Raw genomic sequence first — 9,978 nt, 5'->3', positions numbered from 1 at the left:
CAGCCTTTGCAGCACCCTCGGCCATCTCCACCACAGGCCGACCTACACTGTCCCACACCTGCTCCTGTGTCCCTGCAGACTGTAGACACCCAGCCTGCTTCCCCACCTGGCTCTCACCCTGGGTTCTCTCTCCCTTCATTGATGTCTTTCATCCTCACTGGCTGTTCCTTGGAACACAAAGCCATTGGCTGATCACACACTCCCTCTGGGTGACCTGTTGCACCACAGCACTGCCCTTCAGGTAATTTATTTTTATGCTACTGGCCAGTCTGAACTTCCCAAGCTGCAGGTCTGAGCTTGTTTCCCCTTCCCATGCTTCTTCCCACTACGAAGAAAAGTTCCAGGGAGCCTGGGAATCGGACACACTGGTGCTGAGATGAGGGGGATAATAACTCCTGTTGTTTTGGAAGCCATGCTCCTGCTAATGCAGCCCTGTTGACGTCTGGCCTTATTCACAGTGAGCATGCACCACTGGCTCCTATGGCATCTCTTGCAATACCCAGGCCTTCTCCTCAGGCCATTCCCCAGCTGCTCACATCCCAAACTGCCCTGATACACGGGGTTACTCTTCCCCATGTGCAGGACTTGCCCCTTCTCTTTCTAAAACATCATGAGTTTTCTGTTGGATGAATCCCCAAGGTTCTCAAGGTGCCCCAGACTGAAGCTCAGTGCAGCAGCTGTTAACGTGGAGTGCAGACGGCTCACCTTGAGTTGGGATGCCCCTAAGAAGACAGCAGCAGAAGGAATTGCAGGACACTTCAAGTACTAGACGGAGGTACTGGTTTAATGGAATTGCTGACCTAGGTAGGAATTACCTTGGCAACCATCCCAGGAATGCCTAGTGAGGGCACAAAGCAAGCACAGTGAGGGTCTGTGGGGAGAGGGTAAAGAGAGGTGGGCAGTTTGTACGGGAGGTTATGAGGCTGGTAAGAGGGTAGAACTTGGAGGGAGTAAAGGACACACAGACACAATAAAAGGTGAAGCAAAGGAGTGATCAGGGCTGTTCAGGGGTATCTGTGAAGCAGCCCTGCCTCTGCCCATCTCTGACTGGAGCAGGACAGGAAAGCCAGTTGAACTGGTCATGCTTGTGTCTGACACATGGTCAATGAGAACTGAGTGCTTTCCCTAACACTGACAAGAATTGACCCAGAGGGGAAGGAATCACAGAGTCTTTCAGGCTGGACAGGACCTCAGGAGGCCTCCCGCCCAACCTTGTGCTCACTGCAGGGTCAGCTTTGGGGTCAGGCCAGGTTGCTGAGGCCTTGATCCAGTCTTGAGAACCTCCAGGGATGGAGATGGCACAGCAGCTCTGGGCAACATGTTCCAAAGCTTGACCATCCTCTCCGTGGAAAAGTTTGTCCTTCTCTCCAGCCTGTTCCTCTCTGATTTCAACCTGTGGCTGTTGTCTCTCATCCTTCTGCCATGCACCATTATGGAGAGCCTGGCTTTGTCTTCCTGAGGACCTCCTTGTATGGGGGCTGGGCCCTTGTACTGGTGGGCCAAAAACTGGATGCAGTGTTGTACATGTGGCCTAACAAGTGCCGAGAAGAAGGGGCTGATCACTTCCCTTGACCTTCTGGCCATGCTCCTATTCATACAGCGCAGGATGCTGTTGGCCTTCTTTGCTGCCCAGGCACACTGCTGTCTCACATTTTGCCTTCTGTCTGCCAAAATATGTCTGCCCATCTCAGCAGAGCTGCTGCATGGCCACTCAGTCCCCAGCCTGTCTCTCTGCAGGGGGTTGGTCTGTCCCAGGTGCCAGAACCTGGCATTTGTCCTTGCTGAATGTCATGAGATTCCTGACAGCTCTTTCCTCCTGCCTGTCTAGGTCCCTCTCAATGGCAGCCCTCAAGCTTAAGATTTGTCCCAAAGCAGTTTGAGGTCATCTACAAACAGGGTGAAAGTTGCCCCCTCCAGGTCATTCATAAAGGTGATAAGTAGGACAGGCCCCAGTAGAGACCCTGTGGTGCTCCATTTCTCTTCTGGCCACCAGGAAGAGTACTACCCATTCACCACCACCCTCTGAGCCTCATCATCCAACCAGTTATTTGGCCAATTGGTTGTCTACCCATTCAGATCAGAAAGTCCTAATTGGTGTGCGAGTATGCTGCGGGAGAAAGTGTCAAAAGCCTTCCCAAAGTCAAGGTGACTGATGTTCACTGTTCTCAGTTCATCCACAAATACAGTCTTTTTAACACAGAAGGCCATCACGTTGGTGAGGCATGATCTAGCCTCAGTAAATCTATGCTGACTGTTCCTCGTCACCTTCTCCTTCATTTACCCAGAAACGGGGCCAGAGATGACTTGCTCCATGACATTTTCATGATCAAAGTGAAGCTGAACAGCCTGTAGTTCCCCGCATTGTCCTTTTGGCCTTTTTTGAACATGGATGCAGTATTTGCCTTTCTGCAGGCATTGGGACCTTCCTGAGCCTCCACAGCTTTCCAAGATGATAGAGAGAGGCCTTGCTAGATAGAAGCCAGCTCTCTCAGCATCCTTGGCTGCAGCCCATCCAATCCCATAGATTTGTGCTCTTGCAAATAATTCCTGACTCAACCCTCCTTCATTGTGGGTTGCTTTTCTCCTTGGGAGTCCGTAGTATAGGCACAATGACCCGGGAGACCTTCTTGGTGGAGCCTGAAGCTAAGGGATTGAGTTCCCCACACCTCTCTGCATCTGCTCTTACCAGATTCCTTGCCACATTCAGCCATGGGCCTACATTTTGTTTTTATGCTTTTACTGTCAGTGAAGCAATAGCAGATCATCTTCCTGCCCCTGACATCTCTTGCAAGGATCAATCCTAGAGGAGCTGTGGCTTTCCCAACCACTTCCTTACTTCCCTGGACAATATTTCTGAATTCCCCCTTTGCAGCCTCTCCCTGCTGCCCATTCTGTGTGCTGCCTTTTTGTACTGTTGTGCATTTAGCAGCCTGTCTCCTGAGGTGTCTACTTGTTCTCCTGCGTATCACTATGGGCCATTCTTGAGCTTGGAGGATGCTGCCTTAAAGACCTGCCAGCTTTCCTGAGCTGCTTTGCCCTTCAGAGCTGCCTCCCAAGGAATTCCTCAACCAGTCTCCCCAGTAGGCCCAGGTCTGCTCTTCTGACATCCAGATTCTGGACTCTGCTCCTCTTCTTCCTCACTCCCCTCAGGAGCAGGAGCTCCACCACCTCGTGGCCACTGCAGGCAAGGCTGACACTGATTATCACATCCCTGGTCAGTTCTTCCTTGTTTACCAGTTCCAGCTCCAGGAGAGTGTCCTCCTTGGTTACCTATCTGGCTTAGCTGTGCTCAGCTGTGCACCTCAAATGTCCAAAAGTGTGTGTGTGTGTGTGTGTGTGTGTGTGTGTGTGTGTGTGTGTGTGTGTGTGTGTGTGTAAACAACTGGCACCAACCCGTCATCTCCATTGATCACACTGGGAGCTTGGAAAAAGAGATTGCCTGCAGACACCCCTTTTATGCACCTCAAAACTTGGGCAAGGGGAATCCCACCTCCTGTGAGTTTGTGCAGTGCACAGGAGGCTGAATGCCAGTCCATCCCAAGGGACTTCTCAAGGGGCATTAGATGCACTGATTTATTCCTCTAAGTCAGTCCCTGAAGCACAAGTCAGTGAACTGGCTTCTTGTCTTTTGCAGGTGTCCTGTCTTCTTCTGAGAGGGGAGCAGGGCCTTCCAGAGTGAGACATTGCCACCTCTCCCAGATAACCATCCTCTGGTGAGAGCAACTGCCATCCTGAAATCAGTCTCTCCACTGTTTAGAGAGGGACCATCAGTGATTATTTTCATCCACTTCAGTGGACATTTCCTTTGGGTGACCCCACTGCCTTTCAGGAACTGTCAGCCCTGGAGCCCCAGCAACATCTCGAGGATGTACACGGTACAGAGCAAGTCACGTCTTCAGCTGGGCCTCTGCTCCTGAGCTGGGCCTGGCTCCTGGGACTGCAGGAGCCCATGGCAACCTGGCAGGCGCTGCAGAGACGCAGCTCTGTCCTGATGCAGCTCCTCTTAAAGGAGCAGCAAGACTCAAGGTGCTGTCGGCAGGGGCCAGGATGAGATGAGCGACTCAGAAGTTAAAGACAGTCAGCAAGAGGAGGACAGCTAAAAACTCACTGTGAGGAGAAATCTTCACCGCCCTTGACATAGTAAGTCTCTGGCTGCAGGGCAATGCTGCTGTGGTTCCTGGCAGTTTCTTCTGCAGCTGGCACCTTCCAGAGCTGATAGGGTCTGTCAGGGTGGCTCTGCCAGCTTCTCCTGTTTGGAGCAGGTGGTGCTTTAGAGCAGAGATTCCCAGCCACACCGTCAGATTGACAGGGCATCACAGCTACATTCTTCAGAGGGTGGTGCAGGGGTGTGAAGCCAGGGAGTGCACCCAGGTCTGCCCAGGGCTGCATTTCAGAGCAGTGCCCCTGCACCCCAGGGTGCTGTGTGCCCGGAGCAGTAACTCTGCTGCCTGGGAGGGTCAGCACTCAGCCTGCCCAGGGAACTCCCCATGATGGTGCTGCAGGGAGAAGCTGTGGGTGGAAGGAGCGACCTGCATCAGGGCAGGTTCCTTCTCCTATTAAGAGGGTGCTGCATGGCTCAGGGCTGCTCTCAGCTCCAGCTCACCCCCAGGACATTTTCTGAAGGGGACTTTTCAAGAAGAAAGTACATGCTGTTCATACCTGCAAAGGGCAGAGCTTTCCTGCCTGAGTCTGTGCTTAATCTCCCCATCTCTTGACAGGGCTGGAACAGAAACAGAGTTGTTTAGTTTAGACAAGAAACTGCGACTCCTGAACTGTTAAACGGAGAGATCAAAAGGTCTGCAAGGAACCTCAGCAAATCCCCTCAGCCACCCCTCTGCCTACACGCAGCACCAACAAAATGTGTATTAGCCTCCTCAGGGTTGGTTTTAGCTGCTCCTTAGCACCTACAAACCTGAAGGTATCTGCCCCTGGGACAGTGCCAGGCAGCAGCGGGATGATGCATGAAAGAGAGGAAACTCCTCACAGGAAAGGCTGTGGGAGGGTGGATGCGGTCAGCTCCCAGACAGCTTCTGCAGTGCAGATGCCTTCCCCTGAGCCAGCCCCTGTGTCTCCTCTGCCACCTAGCAGAGCCTCTGCCCTCAAGGCCACAGCATCCAGGGCAGGAGACACCTCCTTTGCAGTCCAGCCTCCAGGAGAGCAGAGGTGCGTCTCTCCTGTATGTTCCCATTTTACCACTGCCTGACAGAGGGGCTGAGAGCAAAACCTCCTCTGCAGGGGGATGTGCACAGCTGAGTGAGATGCAGGCTTTCCTGCGTGCCCTGGATCTGGAGGTGTTTGCATGGGAGTGAGGGGTCCAAGACCCCTGCTAGCCTGTGGGTCTTTGGGCCATGCAGTCTGTAGGGCTGGGGAATGCGCCAAGTCTCCCTAAGGAGACATCGTCTTTTGGGCAATGCACTAACCCAAATACTTTTGCCACTCACAATTCTCTGGTAATGGAAAAAGACAAGGATTTCTAACCCTTAAACAGATGTGCCCCGTGTGTGCTGAGTAAGCCCCTCTGCTGCAGCCCTTCTCCTGGAGCATGGGTTGTGAAAAGGTTGCAGACCCCTTCCACATTATGAGTAGGCTTAATCAGAGAGCAGATGTGGACACAGAGCTTGCCTGTACGCCCTGCCCCACAACCCCTATTGTGGCTGCAAGTGTGGTGCAGGTGGTAAACTGATGTGAGGATCTATCTTAGTGGAACGGGGACCTCTGCAATGGGTCCTGTAACCCCTGCCATCATGGCCCTGTTTTCCTCCCTCACACCAAGTGGGAGCTGGTGGTGAATGACTCGGATATAGACACCTCTGCTCAGAAGGGTGAAAGAGGAGCAGGCAAATTCCTCCCAGGGTTCTTCTCTTGCAGAGGCTGATGGGCTGGATGCTAATGTCATCTTTCCCTGCAGGACTTGGAGAGTATTCCCACAGGCTCAAAGTATGAAATCCCCCTCGCTCAACTCAGGGCATCCATCCCCAGAAACTGCCCTCCCCTAACCCCCAAATACATGTTGCTGTTTGCTATCTGCATGTACCCAGTGTGGCAGAGCATCTGGTGAGAGCTAAGGGTCTGAAGTTACAGATGAGTTTCAGATATGAAAAGTCAGTTTTGTTCTGGAGTCATACTTGTGCTTTGGCTGGGTACCAGGGCTACACTTGTGTGCACACCCCGAGCACTTTGGTCATTAGCTCCTTGCCTGGCCCGAGAATTTCCTGGCCAGTCATCTGCACAGATGGGAGAACAGGTTGTCATGAGACAATCGACCACCTTGAAACTAAGCGATTTTGACTGGACCTAGGCAGTTAAGTATTTGACTGAGAGTTATGGCAGCCCTGCAGGCCAGGGTTTCTATAGATTCTAGAAATCCCTCCACCCACCCCCCGCCCCGCCCCCGTGGCAAATCCTGCTGTGTCTAGTCCAATTTTGTATGCTGAAATGTGTTGATAAACATCCTGAATGGGGTGTCCCGAAGTGTCCTTCCTGCAAAAGTGATCAGCTTGTGCACAGCTAAGACATTTGTAAATAGTCCATACAAAGTGTTCCTGCAGTAATTGTCACATACTATGCGGTTAAGGTGTATCAAGAGCAATGAATTATGCCTGTGGTGGGTGGTCACGTGGGTCCCCAGCCAACGGGAGTAGAACTGAGCCAACCAGGGGTTCAGGAGTCTCACCTACTCCAGCTGACAGCACTGCAAGGACACGTTGTCACTGCACAATGACTGACCATCCTGTTTTGATTCTGAGTGTGTGTGTAACAAGCAGGGCTGACTCCTCTGGAGCCCATGGGTTAGAGGACCCTGTTCCCCATGGCAGACTCCAAAAGCACAGACTAGAGCACAAGTAGAGGAGGTGAAGGAAGGTCCTCCTGGAGAAAGGCAAGGAGAAAGGACATGTGGGGAGTTGCTCTGAGAAATGCTGTGGGTTTGGTTCAAAGCCAATATAATAACTATAAATAACTTGTCAATATCTTTTCCTCCCTGGACAGTCCTCCAAAGCCCAGGGGAAGCAAATGTCCAACAGCAGCTCCTTCAACGAGTTCCTCCTCCTGGCATTTGCAGACACACGGGAGCTGCAGCTCTTGCACTTCTCACTCTTCCTGGGCATCTACCTGGCTGCCCTCCTGGGCAACGGCCTCATCATCACAGCCGTAGCCTGCGACCACCACCTCCACACCCCCATGTACTTCTTCCTCCTCAATCTCTCCATCCTTGACCGTGGCACCATTTCCACCACTGTCCCCAAATCCATGGCCAATTCCCTGTGGGACACCAGGGCCATTTCCTACTCAGCATGTGCTGCCCAGATATTTTGGTTTCTCTTCTTTATTTCAGCAGAATATTTCCTTCTCACTGTCATGGCCTATGACCGCTTTGTTGCCATCTGCAGACCCCTGCACTACGGCACCCTCCTGGACCGCAGATCTTGTTTCAAAATGGCAGCAGCTGCCTGGGTCACTGGTTTTCTCTATGGTCTCCTACACACTGGGAACACATTTTCAATACCACTCTGCCAAGGCAACACAGTGGACCAGTTCTTCTGTGAAATCCCCAAGATCCTCAAGCTCTCCTGCTCAGATGCCTACCTCAGAGAAGTCGGGCTTAACGTGGTTAGTCTTTCTTTAGTCTTTGGGTGTTTCATTTTCATTGTGCTGTCCTACGTGCAGATCTTCACTGCTGTGCTGAGGATCCCCTCTGAGCAAGGCCGGCACAAAGCCTTTTCCATGTGCCTCCCGCACCTGGCCGTGGTCTCCCTGTTTGTCAGCACTGTCATGTTTGCCTACCTGAAGCCCCCCTCCCTCTCCTCCCCAGCTCTGGATCTGGTGGTGGCTGTTCTGTATTCGGTGGTGCCTCCAGCAGTGAACCCCCTCCTCTACAGCATGAGGAACAAGGAGCTCAAGGAGGCACTGAAAAAACTGTTTCAACTGATACCAGTTCAGCAGCTATAAGCTGCCAATCCCTCTTTGTAAGTGACTTGAATTCATCTCAGACAATTCTTGTGCTTTGGGCACTCCCTGTGATAACCAAGTTTGTACAGGAGTGTTTGAATCCATCCCACTTCTCCAGAGGCACAAGCCCTGTCTGTCTGTCTGCCTGAGAGGCCTTCTGTGAATGTGTCTGTCACTGTGTCAGAGCTGGCCTGTTTCTAATAAAAGGGTATTTCCTCAGTGCAGTGCTTGAAAGCTGGTTTCTTCTTCCAAAGCTGCAGCCAATAATTCACTCACGGGCTTTCACCATGAAAGGGCCTGTTGCTTTTCCAGGGCTCTCCATGGGCTCAAGGCGATGAGCTCATGGGGTGCTGTGTTAGGGAATGAGGGCTGCATTCAGCTCTCACTTGTGGGTGCCCAGTGCTCCTGGAGGTGCTGAGTGGTCAAGCAGTGTCTGCCTGGGACTGTCTGCCGTATGACAGGGCTGGTGACAGATGCCCACAGTGGGGACCCTGCAGGCAGAGGGAAGGGAACCTGGAGAGTGGTTCATGTCACCTTCAATGGAAAACCCTGGGCTGGATCTCGGGACACACCTGCACACAGCCTGAGCCATTTGAAATGCCCTGTGATTGCTCAGAGCATCATCCACAGCCACAGACCCCTTGGTAGGGGGTTGTCAGGTGCAATGATGCCCGTCCAGGTGGGTCTGCTTCTCGCCCCAACCACCACGGCCAGTGCAGAGTCACCCCATGGCCCTGGGGCACCACAACCCGCTCGCTCTGCAGAGCAGCACCGCCAGCTCGGGGCCCTGCGGGGAGCACAGGGGAGGCTCCAGGAGTGGCCAGGCAGGCCAGCACTGATGCCCTCCCTGGGGTGAGGACACACACCGGTGGGTTTGTGGGGCAGAGCCAGGTCTCGTGGAGGGGAAGCAAGACATGCTGGGCACAGGAGAGTGGAGGCCATTTGCAGCCCTGGCTGTACAGCCCAGGTTTATGGGCGAGTCTTGCTGTGCGGCCAGCTCGTTCCTGCTGGGCTCAGTGCCTGTATGGAGGGGAAAAGCCAGGCCTAGGCAGCCTCTCTCCTGGCCCAGACCCCAGCAGGCCCTGGGGACGGCTGTGTGCTGACCCCTGTGTGGGGCATGGCCAGGGCTGGGCAAGGTGCAGAAACTGTGGAGGCTGCCAAAGCAGGAGGGCTGTGGGGAGATGGGGCACTGATGGCTGTCGCAGGGACTGTGCCAGGGGGATGTTGGCCTAGCCCACGAGCTCTTGTTCTTGCTCCAGCTGTGCTGGAGCCGAGGCCAAGGACCAAGAGGTCCCTCAGGCAAAGCTGTGCTGCTTGGGGAGCTGCCCTGAGCACCACAACAGGCAGAGCACGCTCCTTGTATGTCCCCGTCCTGCTGGGAGGGTGGCACGGGCACAACCCCTCGCTGCAGCCCCCACTGGCCCCTGCCCCTGCCAACCTGCCCCTGCCAACCTGCCACCACCCCTGTGTTGCCTCGTCCTCTGTCCCTCTTCTCCACACTGCAGGGACCAGTGATGCAGCAGGAGCTGGCACAGCCCCACAGCCGCTGCCCGGCCCCTGGCCCTCCCCTCCTGCCTGCCAAACATCACATCCATCTTCAAGAAGGACGGGAAAGAGGATCTGGGGAGTGATGGGCTGGTCAGCGTCACCTCAGGCCCTGGGAAGCAAATCTTCCTGGAGCTAGTTCCAGCCACATGAAGGGGTCAGGAACAGCCAGCATGACGTCATTGAGGGCAAATTGTGCCTGACCAGTCTGGCTGCCTTCTGTGATGGGACGACTGGCTGTGTGGACAAGGGGAGTGCAGTGCATGCACTCCTTGAATGTAGGAAGGCCTTTGACATGCTCTTCCATAACATCTTTGTAACCAAACTGGGGAGAGGTGGGATGGAGGAGTAAGCACTGGAGGGTGTGGGGAATGAGCTGGAGGCCGCCTGGCTCAAAGGGTGGAGAACATTGGTGCAAAGCCAAGGAGTCTTGAAAGACTTGGGGATTTGGCTGACAGAAACTTCATGACATTGTACAAGGAGAAA

At 53.8% G+C, this 9,978-nt stretch overlaps 1 protein-coding gene across 1 annotated transcript; it reads left to right on the top strand.

Moving 5' to 3' along the window:
• The first annotated feature begins 7,011 nt into the window (after positions 1 to 7,011).
• On the top strand, positions 7,012 to 7,947 carry LOC135326313 (olfactory receptor 14C36-like). The gene has a single exon (XM_064504194.1). It carries the CDS (start codon positions 7,012 to 7,014, stop codon positions 7,945 to 7,947), a length of 936 nt encoding a protein of 311 aa, XP_064360264.1.
• Positions 7,948 to 9,978: the final 2,031 nt, after the last annotated feature.

The sequence above is a fragment of the Dromaius novaehollandiae genome, unplaced genomic scaffold (genome assembly GCF_036370855.1).
Source record: "Dromaius novaehollandiae isolate bDroNov1 unplaced genomic scaffold, bDroNov1.hap1 HAP1_SCAFFOLD_27, whole genome shotgun sequence".
Classification (NCBI taxonomy): domain Eukaryota; kingdom Metazoa; phylum Chordata; class Aves; order Casuariiformes; family Dromaiidae; genus Dromaius; species Dromaius novaehollandiae.
The sequence above is the reverse complement of the archived record's forward strand: the minus strand, read 5'-3'. Positions and strand labels throughout refer to the sequence as shown.